General features: G+C 34.5%; 2 protein-coding genes across 7 annotated transcripts in view; one reads left to right on the forward strand and one right to left on the reverse strand.

The window, feature by feature from the left end:
• Nucleotides 1-897: 897 nt before the first annotated feature.
• Nucleotides 898-18,051, reverse strand: c11.1 (maestro heat like repeat family protein c11.1). The gene is made up of 12 exons (XM_068764827.1): nucleotides 17,924-18,051; nucleotides 17,676-17,853; nucleotides 14,291-14,462; nucleotides 11,338-11,527; nucleotides 7,892-10,730; nucleotides 7,033-7,186; nucleotides 6,037-6,297; nucleotides 5,466-5,680; nucleotides 4,979-5,176; nucleotides 3,684-3,966; nucleotides 2,759-2,996; nucleotides 898-1,579 (listed from the first exon to the last, which is right to left on the reverse strand). Exons 1-12 carry the CDS (start codon nucleotides 17,952-17,954, stop codon nucleotides 1,392-1,394), a joined length of 4,947 nt encoding a protein of 1,648 aa, XP_068620928.1. The 5' UTR covers nucleotides 17,955-18,051; the 3' UTR covers nucleotides 898-1,391.
• A 1,192-nt stretch (nucleotides 18,052-19,243) lies between these two features.
• sky (GTPase-activating protein skywalker) overlaps nucleotides 19,244-21,733 on the forward strand; it is a 149,322-nt gene continuing 146,832 nt past the window's right edge. For all 6 annotated transcript variants that reach the window (XM_068764756.1, XM_068764759.1, XM_068764762.1 and 3 more), the window contains exons 1-2: nucleotides 19,244-19,728; nucleotides 20,047-20,349. In XM_068764756.1, the coding sequence (XP_068620857.1) occupies nucleotides 20,238-20,349 (112 nt within the window). In that variant the 5' untranslated portion in view covers nucleotides 19,244-19,728; nucleotides 20,047-20,237. The remainder of the gene's footprint in view (nucleotides 19,729-20,046; nucleotides 20,350-21,733) is intronic.

A 21,733-nucleotide genomic window follows, 5' to 3' on the forward strand; every position in this document is an offset into this window, starting at 1 on the left:
AGTTAGTACTCATCTGTCAAATCCAAATATGACAAGCTTGATTATAGATAAAAAAAACATTAAAAAATAACACGGGCGCTATTTATAGCGTCGCTAGTTTAAACTTATAATCAAATATCACAAAAATCCAATGAACTAAATTTAAAAACAAACAACATAGACATTTTTTTTTCGTTTTTAACACATCTGGAATTCGATTCATTATATTTAAGCCATTTTTAATAACATCTCATGACATTACAAGTCACTATAACGGTTAATATATTTATTCTTAAAAACTAGCATATAGCATAGCTTAAAATAGCTTTTGATTCAATTCATATATTTTTTTTAATTTTCAGTCTCACTTCACACCAAGTTGCTATCTCATTGTAAGCAGTCAATTCATTTCTTTTACAATTTATCTTTTAAATATATTCGTAAATATATCTATCATTAGGGTCAATATTTAAAAATGAGATGGCTATGTTATAAATGTGCATTGCATTTTGTACTTTAGTACTTTTGTGTTAGGTACAAATTAGAACATTTTAAAGAATAATTTTTGGCACGATTTCAAAAAATATGCAACTTGATATTTGTTGCACTTTATTTAGTACAAGACTATGGTTATAGTAATTTTTTTATTTCATTCCTTCTCTAACAAATTCTTTGTTATATATCGCAGTGTAAATTGACCCTAAAGATAAGTACGTTTGACGATCACTTTCTTTTTAAACAAGTGGTTTAACCTATTAAGTATTAAATTGGAAATGTTCAAGTCTAGCCAACTAACAAACGCTTTAGATCCTAGGCACCGTTTATAAAATACATCACCATAAGTTTCACGTATCTAAACCCTTACTTCTCTCGTTGTCACACCAAGTTACATTTTCCTCTTCGTTTGTTCTTACACCCCCCCCCCCCCCAAAGAAATTTAAATTTATAATTATTTGAAGTGCATTATATGTTCAGATTTTTAAGTGTTTTTTTTTTCATAAATATTCAGCGATATCTATAATCGGCATTAAAAGAAATCGTTGTTTTTACACTTCTATCTCCCGTGTTACCTCACATCTGACGTATTTTATAAACGCTCTCGGTACATTAAGTATTAATTCATAAGATCGTATGAAAAATTGAATAATATTAATTTTAGTTCCAATACAGAACGTCGTCTTCATAAGCCGCAAAATTTTAAAACCTACAACTACCAAAGTGCACCAATTATTTTAAGAATAAATTTGAAAATATAGGTTATTTTCGAAAAAAGCAAACCAATTAAATGATATTTAGCGTTTCTGCGAACGGCAAAGGTTTTTCATGTCTCGTTCGGTCATTCTCATCAAGTACCTGCCGTTTCTTAGCTCGACCACACGCAGTACCATCGAGTTGGTGACCGTCTGTCCTGGTCATCCATCTTGGGCACTTACCAGGCATATGTTAGCAAGGGCCATGGCTGAGTTTTGTCTTACAAGAGGATTAGGGTCCTTTATGAGCTGGAGCAGGCGAGTTCGAGCACATTTGGTAATGTCTGGATCCATATCCGTGTCCTCTGGTGACTTCTCTTTTATGCGATAGAGTTCTGCATAGAGAAGACCTGCAATGTTCACTTTAGTTAATGAATTAGAATGGAATTTCTAGAAACGTCAAGTAGATTATTGTAGAATAATCTGGTTACATTTCTGATCTAAAGGTCTAAAAGGTAGACGATAGCTGCTTTGAAAATCGAAAGGTGAAGTATATATGGGTTGAATATACCGCAGAAACCACCAAGGGATGCATCCAAGGATCGGTAAGGGGTTCCAACAGATATTTTCTCTTGACGTTCAAAGTGTTTGGGAGTGGGTGGTTGTAAACAAATTGATGTTTGCACCACACAGAGCTATGGCAATGATAATTATAAATAAAATTAAGTAATAGAAACCAATTCTGCACATAGGTGGAAGGGACATTGGTATGTCTATGTCCGAAAGGCACTGAATATTTATCGGCAGCTTGAAGGAGCAGCTAAAATAACTTAATAACTTACCCCGGAGACAATCAGAATATACACGGCAGTAGTGATATGTGTGGCAAAAGCTTGGTCACTAGTAACCAATAAAAAGAATATAAAAACACCTCAAAGTGAACGACGGCCGTTAATTCGAGCCATATAGTGTCTGGGTTGCTTCCACTTGATATGAGAATAAGAGTAGCAGCCTCACTTTATGAAATCAAAAGAAGCTACTCCCAGAGTAAGTGACCACTGTTTATTACTTATACGAAGGCACCACCTCCGGCATCTCACTTGCTCCTCAATTTCGGCACGATAAAGACCATCCGCTACCAGAAGCAAAAATTGACGCAATTACAACATTTTGGAATGTGGGCTGTTTAAAGGTTAAGCTGAAAGAGCATTGCATCGTTTGCGAAGCCTGTTTGGCGTTGTCCAGAGCGATAGAAATTATAGCAAAACGTAATTCTAGCATTTATCCATCCTCTTGGTTAAAACGAGACAAAAGATCTAAGAAGCAACCAATAAAAGATCCAAATCAATTTATTCTAGATAAAAGCTCACGCGAGAATACCGCTAAAAGAGTGGAAAATAATGAAGGAACATTATTAAACCATTGCCAATTTTAAAATAAAAAAAATGTAGTTTACATTTCGTAAAACTTGTACCGTATTGAAGAAGCTCATTATTTGTACTTAAATATTTTGAAGTTCTGTTAAGTTAAATCAATTAAAAAAACGCAAGTTCACATGAAGTAGATGACAATATTTGACATCGACTCACCGAGCAGTAGGGGAGGGTGTGGTCGCATCTCGTCGACGGCGCAATGCAGGTAGTTGACGGCGGACTGCAGGCACTTGACGACGGCGCCGGGCATATCCTCGGCCAGCTGCCGCAGCAGCGCTGACAGGAACTCGTCCAAGTACAACCGGCCCTCATCCAGCAGGTGCGTTTGCACGAAATCGTTAGACTTTTTAACGTTGAACGCTTTGAACACCTCGCGGAGAGTGAATTTGCTTGCCTGGTATAAAATTTAATTAGCTCAATAATGTTTCTGCAAATGTACTTCTAGAAAGAAAGGACAGGTGTTACAGAAAGGATGTGAAAGAGAGAAGGTAACAGTGAGATAAAAATTTAAAGAGAGGGCAAGAGCAAAATAAAAGGTGAGAGGGTAGAATTAGATGATAGAGAAGATAAGAAGGGGAAAAACGGTAAGAGAGAGGGAAAGGATGAGGTAAAAGAAAGGAAAGAGAGCACAGGCCATAATTCCTGATTCTGAAGCGCTAAGGAAGTGTCTTGTATTTTGATCGTTTTATACGGGGAATTTTTATATTTTTTCCTTTTTACTTTTACACATTTGGTATATTTGTAATAGGTTGTTTTATATGACAAAATGGGTCATGATAACTTATGATATGGTCCACAATAAATGCGAGGGTGTTATAAGATCACTATGATCAGTCAAGTTCAATCGGTAAATATACAGGGTGATTGGACGGCGTGTACTCTACATAACAGTGAATGAGCTATACATTTACCCCTTTAAAGATTTTCCACCTATAGGCATCAATTTAGTTAAATCCATGCGGTGGAAAAACCTTGTCCACCCTGCTTTATACGTTTCATTTTAAGACGCTGTAGAATGAAAGAGTGGGCATCATGAGCAGAAAAAAGAACATATGGAAATAAAAGAAGGAATAAAATTTACCCGAACAACTGCTGGGTTGGCATCACACAAGTGCAAGAGGAAGCAAGGCAGCGAACTCACAGCCTGTTCTACCAGGGCTTCAGAGCCCACCCTGCCCGCAATGATCCCGAACAGTCTGATGGAACCTTCTCGAAGCTTCGCGCAGTCCGTATTCATGAATGGCCGGATCTTCTGCGATATGGAGATTAGTTCCCGATCGAACTCTCCATCCAGGCTATCCATATCTATGAGGAGACGACTTAGACCTTGGATGGCGGCGAGAGGAACGTTCTCAATGGGTGACCTGAAATATACTTTTTAGATGAATATTAGCTTTTATGAAACAAAACTAATTTCAATGCAAATAGTGCAGTTAATTAGAAATAAAAGAATTATTGTTGTAATTTACGTATATATCTAAAATTTTGGTTGTTTCAATAATTTATTTCAAAGTAGTATGTATTGTACGAAAGTAGTATTTGTCCCTGCAAATTGTACTGCTGGAAATTAATGATATAACACTATTTAAAATCTATGGGAGAGGCGTATGTCCAATGGTAAAAGTCATACGGATGAAGAAAAATCATCACTGTGGTGATGATTTTACTACTCTGTGAGCCTCATTAAGACTTAAATCTGAGAATTATGTTAAATTATACATGCATCACGGTCACATTCGATGCATGGTAATTTTGAAATCGTCATTTATCTAAGCCGAAAGGTTCTTGAGTTACCACGAGGCGGTAGATGAGACGTGTGTAGACAGCTCTCCACTAGATTGACCGACTACATAGTTAACAAGTCTGACTTGTGGTTAAAAATATGTGCCTTAAACAAAAGCCACGACTCTGTTTCATGGCTACAGGCCAAAGGTTTAATTTCAACTATGTATTCATTTATAAATTGCTATTAATTTATTATCTATTTTATTAATAATAAATTATTTTTGTTCAGTTAACAAATGAATAAAATTGGATTCTAGACGTCTTAAAATTACTTTTTGTAACTGAACACTGTTTATTATTTAAAACTTTGTTTCGTTGCAATGAAATATATGTCATGAAAAATAAACACTTTGCGCCAATTTTGGCACACGTTTAAACGATTGAATGGCACTCTAAATTGGCAATGATCGTGTTGGCCAAGGGTTAAGGTGGCGGGAAGTCGCTGAATATATGCAGCGTACGAGCGGTTATCGTGACAATTTTTGATTGGGGTCTATGCTTCAGTTACAGTGATAATAATGTAGATAATATGAACAAATGAAAATGTAATGTGATATTTATAATATTTGACGGCGATAGTAAATAACTGACTTGGCTTTTTGTGCGTCAACGCCTTGGCTGAGCGCGTCAAATGTCGCCGGAAGCGCGTGCGCACGTTGCGACAACGGCAGCCGAGCCACGCCCGCCGCGCCACGCAGGCACGCGGCACGAACACGCGCGTTCTCATCCTTCCATCCAGTGCTCAATGTGTTCACAATTGTTGCAGCGACCACTGAATTCTCGTTGCACCTGGAATTACCCTTACTTCTAATCTACATAAAAACTTCAGAGCACCTAATGCGTTGTGTCGATTTGTAGGAACATACTTATTGTATTATATCATCGCTATTGGTGAAAGAAGTTACATGAACTTATGATATTTTTATTATTTTTTTAAAACTAATAGTAGTGTTGTAAAAACATGTATTTGTATTTGTAACATTTTACAGACTTCAGTTATTGATCGGATTTGTAATTGAAATTGAAATTTTAAAATTAGAGGTTTGGTTAAAATTTCTTAATTGCGTAAGTTACATACCTGTGATTGAGGAGATGTGCGAGTAGCATGACGGAGGCGCAGCGCTGAGGCGGTAGTGGAGCTCGCGCACACGTGGCCAGACGCCTCACGCAGGCTTCTAGTCGCGGTCCTGGGCCTCCGCCCAACGCGCTGCCAAGCAACGCCGCCAACTCAGCCAGAGTGGCGCCACTTTCGCCGTGCTCCACAGATAAGCACAAAGAGCACGCTTCTCTCACCTGCGTTGATAGATGGTTTATAAAAAAAAACATTGTATGGGGTAATATGAATAAGTTAGTTTTGTTTTTAAGTTAAGATTTGTAAACTGTTGGGTGCCATAAAAACTACTTACTATGTATATTTAAATTTACGTATTGCTAGTATAAACACGTAATTAATAACAAAAAAATATAAAATATATGGAAGAACTTTGGAATGTTTGTATTGGCAATCCTGGCAGTTTTCTGCCCGCTCCGCGTGGCCCACGCTGCCTATCTCCGCCCCATTACAGTCTAGTTTGTATCTTTTATGAAACCACTATCATTTACACATTTGTTTTACTTTGTCACAAAGCATAAACTCATGAATGACTAACCTTGTAGCAATCCGCTTGGTCGAGGAACGCGTTAAATGTGTTCACTGTGATTTTGGCTGGTGAGAGTTTAATCGCGTCTCGGTTGGGCACGAAACCGAACCTCTCCTGGCCTTTGCTCTGCGGCACCGTGTACGCGGGCGCTTCGGCCTCCATATAGCACGCCAGCGTTGTATACAACACCGAGAAGAGATCCGGGAACTTGGCAATGCAGATGGGTCTCATGGCATCCACTTTTAACATCTCTCCGAGTGCACTTATAAGCTGAAATAAATATATTTTTTTTTAAAACCTCCAAAGAGGTATAATGTAGTCACAGACATAGTATATATTTATATATCATTTGTGTGCAAAGAATTATAGAATTTATATTCCTAGTTGCAATGCAACATATCAATAACTTAGGCTTATGTAATAATGTCTCTGGGCCAAATCTTTTACCACACATGCCGTTCGATTGTGGAATGATTTACCACTGAATATAAGACTTGGTAACTCACTACCTATTTTTAAGAAAATAGTTAAGAAATATACTAGGCCTATGATTATTTATCTGTTAATTCGTTTCTTTTTCTTTCTCTGTTCCTTTATTCTTTCTGAGGCAAGTGCCATCCAAATCAGTTTGATGTTTTTATTTATTATTGTATTATATTTATAATATGTATTATTTATTATAAGTATATATGCTATATACATATGTATGTTTTGTACACGTTCACTACCCATTATTTATACTTCTACTGTTTCTATACTATCTGTATATTGTATGTAAGAGGTTGCCTTGCATGATAAGACCGCTCATTGTACTTTTTTGTTTATAATTATTAAATTATTAAAAAGTATCCTAGCGAGCACAATTAAAAAAAATGTTTTAAAACCTATAACCAACTACCCTGTATATAATTTGATGATTTTTAAACACCTGCTTTTTCAGACAAAACCATAGAGGAAAGCTAGTGTATATAAAGTCTTAAATTAACAGAAAACATGTTAACTAACTGTCAATGGCTGAAGGGCAGCGATGTGATTATCGGTGATGTGATACGGATCCTCATATAGTTCTATCGACGTCATCAACCTCAGGAAGTTCTCTATGATGGCCTCGGACAGACACTCGTCTTGCGCCAGACAACGCCAGCAAGAGATAACGGACCTACAAGTTAAAATGGATTACGTATAAAGTATATTAATATAGTACGTGAAAGTCAAATTATAAAAAATAGGTAAATCATTATTGAATGAAATATTACACATATGAGTTGTGTGTTTGGAACAATTAGACTGTGTTAAAAACACTACAGTGTGACCATTCGTTTATTATCATCAAAAATCTGACAATTTGAGACTAATCTCCATTTTGGCCGAGAGACATCCACCACTGGACATATATCCCAAAGATTTTCAATAGGTTCGGCGAAGAAATGAAACAACCTGCATTCGGCGTCTTTCAAAGACCTTACCAAAGTCGTCTGTCAACCTTGTCGATGTACTACGGTGTCCAATGCATATCGGTGAAAGTCACACAAATCGGATTTTTGGTCCAAAGACAAACCGGTTTTCTTACCAAGTCTTTTTTGTCGTTTGCGGGCATGTTATTTATATTAAAAGAAAAACTACAATCAAATACTAGAGAAGGCTAGGCGTTTATTGCTTTAATACCGGGATCGCCAACCTTTTTACTTGGCACAAAATAAATCGAAATTTGAAAAAAAGACTAGTTTGTGTAGGGTATTTCAGAAATCAAAGCGGGACAGTTGAAACCAGATGTGAAAACCAGAGAGACCTGTGTGCCATAGATTGCTATTCTACGGGTCCAATACGAATTCGTTTTAAGTAATTATTTGTAATAAGTACTTACGGTTTCAAAGGCAATTTCTGCGTTAAAAGAACTGCCGTGACAGCGTTGGAGTGGTGCCTCGTCAGCGACATGAGCGGCAGCAAAAGCTTGGATCTGGCCTCTTCATCCACTTCATCCATGGTCGTCAACATCACCTCTACTATCCTCTCTATGCTCTGATACAAATCCTGACCTTTCTTTATGAACAGCGCGTTTAAAACCGCACTGATGCCCACGGTCTTGTACTCCTGGCAATCGTAACCTTCCAGCAAGCTCTCAATGAACTGCATTGTATGATGGTGCGGTATTTTTGGAGATATCGTGTCCGACAATATCATGCAATAATCACTGATCATGTTCAGATCATTGGTAAGTATATTGTTTTGGAGGTGAGAAAGGCTGGACATGCATTCGTCATTTGCCTCGATGATATGACCTTCGTACAAGTCTTGTATCTGAATGATCAGTTTGATGCAGTCCACTGTCGTCAGTCTCACTGGAAAGTTTGTGTCGATCACACCTGGTGTTAAAAGCCCCAGAAGGTAACCCATCTGTCCAAATTTACTAGGTGTTTCGTAATTCAACTTAACATTTTTGATGTACGAATCGAATACAACTTGTAGTATGAGCATGGCCGCGGTACGGATCTCGTCGTTTTCATTACGTATCCACTCTATCAGAAGTCCGACTAAATCGTCTATGGTGCTCAAACACGTGGACTGTATTATCAGTTCTCTTATCAAATCATGTAGCAGTGTTAATGAATCGTTTAGTGTCTTGGCTAACAGATCATTCTTCTCTCCGTTTCCTTCGACTTCATATTTACGCTTGAAAGACGATAGTTCTCCGAAGATGCTTCCAAATAGAACTCTAAGTATGGTGTTCCTTTCTTCTGCCAATATTCCCTTTTGTAACTTCGTCAGTGCTTTGGAAGCCTTGACAATAATCGGGTATAGTTCCACGTTACGGTCGTCCATATTGGTATTATATATTTGGGACAGAACTGCGTTTAAAAGCTGCCATCGGTTCCTTAACGTGACGTTGTGGTGCGATGCCGGCTGCAGAGCTTTACTTATCTCGTATAGTGTAGTAATGCTCGCTTTGCACAAGTCAAACGAAGGATTGGACTTTAGCGTCTCGTGTATAATACCGGTAACATTCTCGCCAAGTCTCGCTAGTACGTGTACGTCTAAACATTCGTTAGCAACTTTACCGTAGCAAGAAATCGCCGCGTATTTAACTACGCCAATCTCTATTTCACTCTTTGAATTTCTCGGTGATAGGAAATTAAAAATTTTGCTGCCTCTTTTTGCTTCGTTCTCTTTGTAAATCGCGTCCAATTCGTTCATGACAGCTTCACCGTGCTGCCTGGAAGCAATTCCTATAGCTTTGCTGACGTATTCGCAGCTCTCCATTGGAATTGACTTTAACGCTAGCAGTATTATTTTTAGCACTTTCTCCACGAGCGCCGCGTTCGTCATGTGACAGGATAGTACCGCCAAGTACTGCAACGACACTCCTTTTATCATTGGTGACTGCTTTTTTGTGAGCACCTGCTGAGACAGCAAGGTTGCTACCGTCTCCACCCATTTATTGCTGTTCACCTGCTCAATGGCAGTTACCAACAGATCCAGCAGCATACTGTGCCATTGATTCTTGGACTCATTCTTTTCAACAAACTTCAGTAACCTCTGAATTTCGACCGACCAAGAATTCTTTAAATTCTTATGGATATCGCCGGAGAACTCCTCCAGAAATATAAGCAGATGTTTATTTTTGTCTATGTCGTTCGGATCTACGATATGCGTTATGCATCTAACGAAAACTAAATCAGAACAACAAGTACTTTCGATCACTTTTTCTGTATTTTCGTCGAGAATGACATCAGAATTGTTCTGCAGCAGTGACGTTAAGCAATGACTCACTGTGGACATGGAGTTGGTGAAGTCGTCGATAGTTAAAGCTGTGAGTAAGAGATTTTGTAACTGTGTTCTAACACTTGTCACAGTATTGCACATAAGCACCAGTGAACTTTTGCAAGTGTCATGCAGATCTATAACGTCATGCTTCGGAACATTAGCCGAACCTTCGTAGCCGCAGTGTCTGATGATAAACTCAATCATGGCGAAATCTTCGGGAGTTGTTATACAGTTTCTATACACTAATCCAACGATAGCTTTTACTAGTAATTTTTTCATCTTCACGCTTTGTTCCATAGCGGTCATTACTTTCAAAATAGAAATGAATTTTGAAGCGAAATTATCAATGAACACTTGCGACGACGTGGTCAAATGTGTCAATATGATTACGGCTTTCATTCTGTCTTTCTCTTGGTTATTTTTACATTGATGTAACAGACCTTCGATAGTCTGATCTGGAAATTGTCCGGCCATGTGATCGAAACACCTGAGTACCTCAAAATGATTCTTAACTGTTTGCGGCTGATCATAATCCGGCTCGAGAAGAACCAAGTTGAACATTGTATGATTAATTGAACTTATAACGTTGTCGTTCAAAGTCAATTTTGGGTTTAGAGACGACGGCGAAAGAAGGTATGAGATACATTGAGTTATATAATAGAAATTTAAAGTTGTCTTACGGTACAAAGACAGTAGTGAAAGTACAAATTTATTTACGGTTTCGTTAAATTGTCTTTCTGATATCAGTCTGGTTATCGGGCCGAGTGCTTCTAATATGGATTCTGATACTTTCGGTTCGTGAGATGAGAGCCATTGATTGTACAGTACATCGAATATTATGGAGAATTCCGTAACAAAATTTTCTTTAATTGATGTTATGTTGTCATTTTCTACGTTGTCGCCTATCTGTTCGGCGACTGCGACGGCGAAGTGTCCGAAAGCTGTCAACAATCGTTACACATTAAGGCATTAATTACATTTACAAGTCGGTAGGCACCCCCCTCCCCCCCAATAGGTAGACCGACTACAGAGTTAAGGTAGCGAGTAGTCGCTTGATGTAGACAGTCCAAGACCAAACATTAATTTATTTTTTGTGACAGGCCTAAAACTTCTCGCAATAACTCTGCCGGTATGGATAGTAAACAATAATCATTTTTATGACATATTAAGCCAAATTTTGAAAATACTTTTATTTACTATATTATCTTATTATTTCTGAAACTATTGATGGTTGGATATGGTACCAAATGGGTCTTATATGCAACCTTTTAAACCTTACACGCCATTACCTGTATAGAGTGATCACTCCGAAATATGTTACATTAATTTATTTTGTCGGAAAGAAGAACGTGTCCAAAAATAAGACGGAGGAAAAAGAGGCCCAGAATAACGCGGGGTCCATTTAATAAAAAAAAGAGTTGATATGGAGAGGGCATTTGATTCCGACAAGGCATTTCTAGACAGACACGACTTTAATTTAAAAAAAAAAACTATTGAAAAGAACTAAAATAATGTACGCATTACACTAGAAATGATAGTGAGACATACCATAAGCGAAAGCTTGCTTAACGCCCTCTTGCTTAACTAGGGTTAGCAGCGGTAGCATTTTGCCCAGAATCTCCTTAATATGGGGCACCACGTCATGAGTATTCACAGCCGCGAGGGTGCCCAAGGTGTGCACGATGGTATAATGCGGCACCGATGCTGGAGATATCTGGTTGATAAGCAGCCGGAGGACCTGGAGAAATTAAATAATGTTCACATACATCACATTATATATTATGTATGTATATACAAATTTATAATGAAAATATATAAACTTATTTTTAAGTAAAACGAGCGTGTATTTGGCAGCAAAGTGATGTTTTTTGTTTAAATTTACATTTGATATACATGGGTACAATGACAGGTGAAAGTTGCCAGATTAATTAACCTAAAAACAAGTTAAAATAACATTGACATGACTAAATCTAATATGGTAGCATTATGACATTGTCAAGGTTGCGCGAAGTTGTTGGATGCGAGCAGCGCAAGACTGGTTATCATGAGGTAGTCCTATGCATTACAGTGAGAGTCTATGAGGTGACATGGTGATGGTGATGATGATATAAACAAGAAGACCTAAAGACTAAAAAACTTTTTACAAATATTTACAATAACAGCCATAATGCCTTATAGGCATTCTCTTCCTGTAAACCCAGAGGGTTAAGGATTACATCTATAGGCAAGTGTTAATCGAGATAGAAAATAAAATATCATCATCATGTCAAACAAAGGTCGTCCATAGCTGGACATATGCCACGCCCATAGATTTCCATTCGGACGACTTTAATAAAGTCGTCTGTCTTCCTTGTGTGCGGACTTTCGACGCTGTGTTTGTATTTTTGGGAATATTGTAGTATGGGGATCACCTAATGTGCCTAAGTGCCCTAGTGCTGTCACGCTCGTACAGTACCTACCACACGCAGACCTCTGCAGGTTCACTCACCAACGAGTCGTACTACGCAAAATGTATAGATATAGCAGCAAATTAACGAACCTAGAGAAACAAAGCACATAGAAGCATAGGAACAAGCCAGAAGAGAATCAATAACCAAATCGACTAGTAATATTGAATAGTGTTTCTTATACATTCGAAAACCTTTTACTCAGCGACTTATCTCCTGCAGTAGAAAGGTTTAGGAGGTTTAGCTGAACCAGTAAAATTTTATAAGTAAAAATCATCAAAAGGTTGACAACCTCTGATTCAAAACAGCATACTCATCAAAATAGGTAAATGACGATGCGTTTGCCATTTTTAAATTAAAAAAAATTAAATGTAATTTGTATTTACATTAACTAAACACATCAAATAAAAACAGATGTAGAGTAGAATCGACTAACACATAACCGCGATTAACAATAAAGATAACGCAAATTATGTTAACACATGGCACAGCACAAAGGCAATATATTTATGTTAAATCGTGAATCATGCAGTCTGTATAAGAAACGGGAATGAAAACCAACTTATCTTAACCTTTATTTGCGTAGCATGAGTGCGATCCCAAAAATAGATTGCAACAAATTGATGTTTTCAAATCTATATATTTAAACAGGATTCATCATTTTTTAATTAAATAATGTATTTTAAACTGTATAATGTAATTGGCTGACGCAATACTTACATAACGAGTTAAAATATATACATAACACAAATTGAATAACTAAAAAATAAATGGCTGATCTAACCTACTTATTTTTATTTATTGATAACTTCAACAATAATGTTACAATCTTTCAATTACCTTACAAAAACAGTATTGTGTTAATAGTGTCACGTTCTTTTGACGGGTAATTTTTTTTAATTAGCTATTTAAAAAAAAAGTAAAAACTTAAAAAATAACTTGTGATTTTTAACAAAATAATAAAAAACAATATATGTTAAACATTATAATTCAAGATAAACACGCAGCAATAAATACAAGTCTAATCCAGTTTTTACCAATTAAGAGAAAGTTTACACAAGACAAGTTTTTTCGATTACATAGTTATGTAGATTTTAAATTTGTTTTAATAAATTCTTTATAATGAGACAGCTTAATAATTACTATTAAATTCAGATGCAAATTTTATGAAGACAGTAAATAGTTAAATTCTATTTATTGATTTATGTTTACAGTAAATTAGCATAAAAAATTAACAAACAACACATGAAATACTTCTACACAATGGTTAGATTGACTTAGAGCACAGAGCAGATACCAAGTGTTAGGTGTTGAACATCAAAGTACATCATCATATATATGTACATACACACATACACATATATATGTATATTTACATACATATATCATAAAAATATGTACATACTAGTAATATCCAGTGATAAGTGTATGCATAAAAATTTACTCATCATAGTATAAAAAATACTACAGTAAAAAGTTGCGAAACTTTAACAGCCTTTTGAAGATATAGCCTTTCTTACCGAAAGATAGCTAGCTATAAGAGAGAAACCTGAACAGATAATAATTTATCAAGGGAACTAGTTATGTGTGGTGGAATTTTTAATTTGATTTGCTGATGATTGTAAACGTTTAACATGAGTGGTACTCAAGGAGAGGAAATATTTAAGATAAGAAGGCGAAGTGGGAAGGAAAGGCACTCTATACAATAGAGTTTTATCTCTATTACATAGAGTGCTTTTCTTATGGAGTATCCAATTCTATTAATTGAAAACAATAACAACTGCAGACAATTCATGAAATTTTTGATATAATAATACCAAGAACTGCTGTTTTAAAAGATATCAGCAGCATCATGACAGCTGGTACACACCTGCAACGCATGGGACTCCACTAAAGATAGTCACAATGACTGTGTCTGGCACTACATGGGAAAGCAGTTCCCAGGGAAATAATTTTTAAAAAGATACATGCTTATAGCTAAAATATAACTACTACAAAAATGTACATCGTAAATATTGGTTTAAATAATGATTGGGGTAAAAAAATATATTTACCAAGTCCAGATACTCATGGCTCACCGCCACCAGTACTGAGGAAGCACCCATCTGTACAACAGGATCGTACGCAGTGTTCTCTGTCATGGCCCGTAGCATCGAATTTACCAAATCTGATGCTGTCTGAGAACTTATTTTTTTCACTTGATTCACACATGTTTGCTCTAAAACTCTGTAAAATTAAAATTAAACATGAATTAACTAAATAGCACAAAATGGTACAATTAAAGTGAAATTAATCCTACCACAAGAAACTTAAACATAACACAACATAGCTCAAAAGAATATATATTTAAATAATTTCTATTTCTAATTTTATGATTGCCTCTGTAATAACCATTTTTTTTTCATTGACTATATAAACTATTGTTGGGCACAAAAAACAAAGACCAAAATTTAATACTATTTTAATTATTACTCCTATGATCCATAGCCTCTAATAGCCCTCAATACATTATAATTTGCTTTTTATATATATTATGATTCAACTTTAACCCAAAACAATTTCTTATACGGCACATAAAACTGATGGAATATTTGGCAGCATAAGGCTAAGTAAAAGGTAAGTGATATCATGGATGTTCTCCAAAGATCAGACAGATCCCAACAAAAATGTCTATGAACTCAAAAGACTGCTCTTACTTCGGCAAACACCAATCTACACGGCTATTTAAACCATGAGCAGTGTGAACACTAGAACCAACCGAGGCATGACCACAACAACTTTAACAAGAGTGAATGACTGAGAATTAGAAAAAGAAGAATATATATTAGAGAGATTGGGAAGTAAAATTGTTTCTGTCGAGATATTTTATAGAAAAACTGATTAATTTTTACTGCTCTGGCACTGAAATTATGTATACTAGATGGCAAAAGGTTGTTGATAACAAAGGTTAATAGATTGTTGATTAGAAATCGAAACTTGTTAAAAATGTAGTTGTGTGAATTTAACTTAACAAAGCGGCGACAATACTTACCAGTCACCCTAATATAAATGTCAAATTGCTTTTATTTTAGCTCACATTACTAAGGTAGTTTCATATCTTTAAAATTTATTTATGTACAAATGAATTGGTTATAGAAGGATTAAATGTATGTCTCAATTAATGTATAATACACCATATTTAAAAATCATGGGTTTTGCAAATAATTAATACCATAATAATTATATAGTAAGAACAAGCATGTTCAAAATTTAGATTACTATATATTAATTATTAAATATTGTCTGTTCTTGCAGACTATGTCAGACAGTTTTTTATTTTATATAGGATGATTGGAAATAGGGACAAGTTTTAATTATTTTTGATGACAAATGAACTAAACATTCAGGACTTTTAAAGCCATTTATATCTTTAAGCAATGAGTATGTATATTTAGTATTACAGGATTTTGTAAAGCCTTTACAGTAGCTTGTCATTCTGATAAATGTTTTTGTAAAAGCTAAACTAAAATGGGAAATATTAAAGGGGAAATATCTATTTGTATGTAAATATCTTTCTATCTTTCAATTAATTTCAGGCATTTATTCAAATCAAAATATTTTATTTATTTTACAATAATTGACAATATTGTAAAAATTTTATTAATGTCAAAACCAGAGATGGGTGATGTGTATATAGATATCTATTATTCTATACAGATAAATAAAATTGGAGTGTCTGTTTGTACTGCTTTTTACTACATGCATGTGTATATATATATGGTACATATACCAAAATTACATATTTTTAAATATTTGTAAGTCTGTTTGTTCAAGCGAATTTCTAAAATGGCTGGTCCAATTTTGACAAGATTCATATTGACAGGTAACTGATGTGACAAGGAGTAACTTAGGCTGCTTTAAAAAAAATTTAAAGAGAAACTAAATTAGAATAATTTTGTTTTTAAATTCCATTTGGGCAAAGTCAAGGGCATAGCCAGAAATCAATAACGGCTATTTCACAAGGATTTTTTTAAAAACAATCTTATACAGCATTGCAATTGTAAACATTCATTTTTTAAATTAAGCACATTCCAGATGTTCTCTAGTAAAATTTAAATTAAATTCATTATGTATATTTATTAAATTAAACTTGTCTTTATAAACATTTTTAAGGAACTAGTTGGGGTGGTAAGAACTCTTGACTTGAGAACTAGAGAAGAATCAATTGCTTGTCTTTTTTCAATATTTGGTTCTTTTTTAATGACACATTGAAAAACTTTTACTGTACATATATATTTACCTTTACTATATTTCCATATAACAGAAAATATTTTTTTTATATTCTCTAATGTAAGTTAAAATAGTCACAATATATTGATGATAATATATGTGCATAAATTCAATTTAAAACAAATAGTGAGGTGCATCAATATAATCTTAGGAATTAAAATAAACTGTCTGTACCCACAATTATAATCCATAAAGTGTCTCACTCATTTGTAAGTCAATATATATGATTCTATAACAATTACCAATCAACATGGTAAATTTATGTTTTAGTAAATTCAAGAAATTTATTAAGCACAGGCTCTGCCAGAGGGTATGTTATTCTATTTCAGACTATGTTCAGGATAAAGATGTTTGGAAATTATTTGACCTATTTATAATGAAAAAAATTGTTTCTTAATCACAAAACCAACATGATTAATCCAATCAAAAATAAATTACAAGTCCCACTGAGTTTCTACTCGTTTCTCTACTGATAGTTCTTCTGAATAGGTAACACTTTACAAACTAACATAAACTGTAGTTTAAGCTGATGATTACAGATAATTATAATGTTATTGTATATTAAAGCTATTGTGACTTTCACTTTCGAAATGCATCAACACCCATTTCTTGGGAAATTTTATGTGAGAACTTCAAAAACTTAAAAAGCCATTTGTGCCAAGGTTTATTGTCTAAAGCAGTGCATAATAATTAGCAATGAAAGAATAAGATAGAGAGGGCTTAACTCCAGCAATTGTTTAAATTAATGGGAATAATTAATATATTTATTCTAAGGACGAATTCTACACAATAAACCCTAAATCTAACTACTGTAGTAATAATGTATACTGGAAAACTTACATGAATCTTTGTTCATCAGCAAGACTATAATACAGTAACATAAAGATATTATAAATAATAATGTTTAATGCAAAACTACTAACATATATGTAGCTAAGCTATGTTCATATATTTTAAAATGACATAATAATTCTACTCAAATTGATCCAATAAATAACGATTGCTCTCAAAATGGTATTAATTAAATAATAGAAAGACACTATTTTAATACACATTTAATTAATGTAAATTTTGAAAACAATATAGTGATTGATAATATAAATTTTATAGTATTACATAGCTACCAGAATAAATTTAACATTAATAACCAGAAGTAGGGTGACAACTTACTTGACTATATTACTCAGCTGCGTATTGTTGACTTTGACGGTATTTTTGTAAAATTCACAAAATATATCAATTACTTCATTTGGATACTTGTTGGCGATCTTGGCTAGAGATTTAATAACAACATTGTTGACGGAATTGTCGTTATCTCCTATAGCATTTATTAAAACTGTCACCGTATCTACAAATAAAGGACTATTGAATTAACTTTCAAGTAAAATTAGGGGAATGTAGTTCGCATTTAAATTTACCTTTTAAGCAGTCTGATTTTGAAGTTGTCATTGTTAGCACTTATTTTATCCAAAATTTCGTTTAAATTTAAAACTCATAATAAACAGACGTTTAATTATCTTTCGTAATGAAGACGAACATACGAAATTATAACTTACTGTGCAAATCACAGTGACATATGACATTGACATTTAAGTGTATTAGCTGTACACAGATAGCGCTCTCACAGCCACAGTTTAAAAATAGACGATTGTAATGAGTGTCATAACTTTAAAAGAAATTTAATGATGCTATGGCTAGAGCAATTTAATGATTTTTATATCATGGTCTTCTCTATTGATAATAAATGTATTTCCGATCGAATTTTGCCAAGTTTTCTGATATGTTTTCCATCGAAACAAACTAAGTTAAAATTTTCAGATGGGAGTCAGTGAAACTAAAATATTAAATAAAAATTAGCTAAACACGTGATAGGGTAACCAAGAATAATTAACAAAACAGAAAAAGGATACAAACAACCTAAATCAATGACAGAAGATTGATATTTTGCCTTCGTGTAAAAGATTATTTATTTCGTTATTACAAACTCGAGAAATAGTTGTATTTTTCTTGATATTTGCTCTGTTCAGCGAATACAAGCATATTTTTATTTCATATTGGTCAACTAAAATACACAAAAAGTTTAATAAATAAATGCTAATAGATGATTCTGTTAAGTAACAAATTTTACCTATCAATATATGCGTGGAAATATAAAGTTTAATAAAAATTTCGTAGTAATTGATGCAAAAACGCATTTTAAGCATTTAAAGGCAACTGAAAGTAATTATGTAAATCATAGTATATGTTGATTTTTTTTCAAAATAATGCTTTTACGTATGTTTGAAATCCATTAACAGAAAGGTAGCGGATGTTTTTAATGCTGTAGCGAAATTATAACACCTAATAAATAGTCGTAACGGACATGGTTACTTTAAATTTTAAGTTATTTTCAGAATCTGTAATTGATAAAGAAGAATGTTTGTTCATAACCATTGAGAACATACAATTTATAACCAGCAGGCATAGTTTTGTACACTAAATTGATTAAATTTAATTAAATTATGAAAAGTAATTGTATTTTGCGAGTTTGTAATTAACATGTTTTTAAGATAATTTAATAATTATTTTTTTAGCTCTGATGTCTTATTTTAATACAATTTATTACATAATTATTTAAAGTATTAAATACGATATTAGCTTATGAGATTATAAATTATATGTTTTTATCTTGATATGTGTGGTATATAATATATTAACATGTTATAAAAGATTAGTCTATGGTCATCACTAGTACCACACGAAGGCAAACTCCGTACGACATACATAACTATAATAAAGTATTTCACGTTCATGCGAATCGCGTAAAGCAGACGTGCCGCTCCCTTCACCTAGTAGAATTTTGCCACTGAAACGAATATCGTAGACTGTACCGATATACTCACCACACAATAAAAAATATTTCCCAATAAAATCCATAAACGACTTTCACCGGAAACATCAATAATTCGATTAGACGAAACAAGGGTTGTGGAATCATCCCGCATATCAGTGCTTGATCTCACGATGTCTCCGTGTGCAGGGTCAGCAACTGATACAAGTGTGTGATGCACAGTGTGGCCGAGTTAAGTGACAAATCAGCGTTGGCTCCCACTCGAAACTATTATCCCATTCGAGATTACGTCGGCTCGGGAACTAGCCACTTGGTTTAGTTGCCGCAGGGACACCAAAGCGGTAAATACGGAGTCGCAAATCCCGCTTCGCATCATTTATCGTCAGGATTTCGGTGAGTTTAGTCCTACGATTTTATTACCGATTTCACGCACTCTGAAATCGGGCGTAGCTCGCCCGTTTCTGACATTGAGGGGTGTCCGATCAGCTGCCATGAATTCTTAAAATAGACGTGTATTGTCGAGCCCCTTCTGGCAGCGGCGGCAATCAGCTGATCGGGGCAATATTTTAATTACATGCAATTAACCATTCACCTAGGTCTTGGTGATAATCGACGCTAATAAAACTGATAAACATTATCTTCAGATAATTCACATCCATATAAATCGGAATCTTGACATATTCAGGTAGCATGTTCTTTTTATTATTTCAGATTTAAAAATGGTGCAGCAAGATTTGACTTAGGTGCATTGAAGAGGGACATGTAAATGGGTGTTAGTCCAGGGATGGCTCAGTGAGGCTCATTGGTTTGAGTTCCAAGGGAGCTAGGAACGTAGTGCGGCCAGTGCAGTGTTGTGTAGTGTCTAGTCATAGTGTGTGTGTGTGAGTGTTGTCCGAACCGGAATGCCCTCCGCTATGTTGTCCGCGGTGCTTGAAGAGGAGCCAGACCTTTATGAGGCATTCCCTCCACATGTTGACCCAACCGGAATAACAATCCTAACCGATAGCCCACCAGGTAAGACAATTCAATTAACAAATTTGTTTCATAAAATATTAAATAAACTTCATAATATTTTATAACAGTTCAAATATAAAGATTAAATAATTTGTGTAACCAGATACGATGCTGTTACAAATCTTATCTACTAAATCAAAGATAATTCAAAATGTGGACTTGTTTGTTATCTCCATGTTAATTATCATTACAAATAATTGTGCTAATCTTGTTATAACAATTTTTAAATGGCTTCATTTGTCCTTCTTTACACTGTGCATACAATAAACACATTGTTTATTTATCTTTGTTTCTTGAGCTTACTTAATCAAAGTTTAATAAAACGCTATGGGATTTAGTTCTGAACAGATTCTGAACAACTCTAAATATTTCTTTTGTTTAGCCGTATTATAAAAAAAAAAGAAATATTATTATGTAAATATGAAAAAAATGGTGAAATGAATCAAATAATTGTGTGTGTATTATTGCAAACAGATTCATCTTAATCACACAAGGCTGCCATCTTAAAAATTATAGAATTATCATTTAGTAATTTATACTGTAGTATAAACTACTTGTAAAGATTTTTTTTTAAAAGTATAAAAATGGTGTATGTGTGTTTTAGTATAATGTAAAATTGAATGCTAGTTTTAACAAACATAATCTTAAATAATTTTATATAAAAATGATTTGTCTTTGCCTAGTATGTCTTATAGGCTTAAAATTAAGAATAAAATACGCAATGCATATTGCACCGTGTAATACGGGCTCGTGCCGCATGGCTCCGTGGCCGCGTGCCGCATATATACACGCGTGCTGCATAACTCCGTGCATACATACCGCATGCACGCATAAATCGGGAAAGTCTCGATGTATTTTAGGGCGATATAGTTTGTAATTTTTTTTAACTGAATTTACAACTATGAATAAAGGATTATTAATATTAAAATGACAACGAAAATTGTGACTAGAGAGTGGTTGAAGTTACGTAGTTTTTAAAATAAATGATTTGAACTAGAATATTATTTTCATAAGATCATAATCATTATTTCAGCAGGACGTCCACTGTTGGACTAGTAGCTTGCCCATAACAAGGGGCTTTCTAGTTCTATAGTCTTCCCTCCTGAATCTGAAAGCCCCAGGAATCATTAGTTTTTATGTGCCCCGTGCATTGCCACTTCAATGCCTATGCGCTGGTCTATGACAAACACTTCCATTCCTCTCCTGATCTTATTCAGTATTCGATGCCCGAAGTGAGAGATCATATTTGACTCCCGTATGTTCTAACAAGCACTGGTCGCAAACGTTCGCCTTAAGGCACTTTATTTTAAAGACGGTGCGAGTTTCAATTAAAAACTTAGTTATTGTCAATCATTAGTATATATAGTATTTTGTTGATATACAT

This window comes from Battus philenor, unplaced genomic scaffold (assembly GCF_028537555.1).
Source record: "Battus philenor isolate CCGP_79_NKW_IND1 unplaced genomic scaffold, ilBatPhil1.0.hap1 SCAF_2, whole genome shotgun sequence".
NCBI lineage: Eukaryota > Metazoa > Arthropoda > Insecta > Lepidoptera > Papilionidae > Battus > Battus philenor.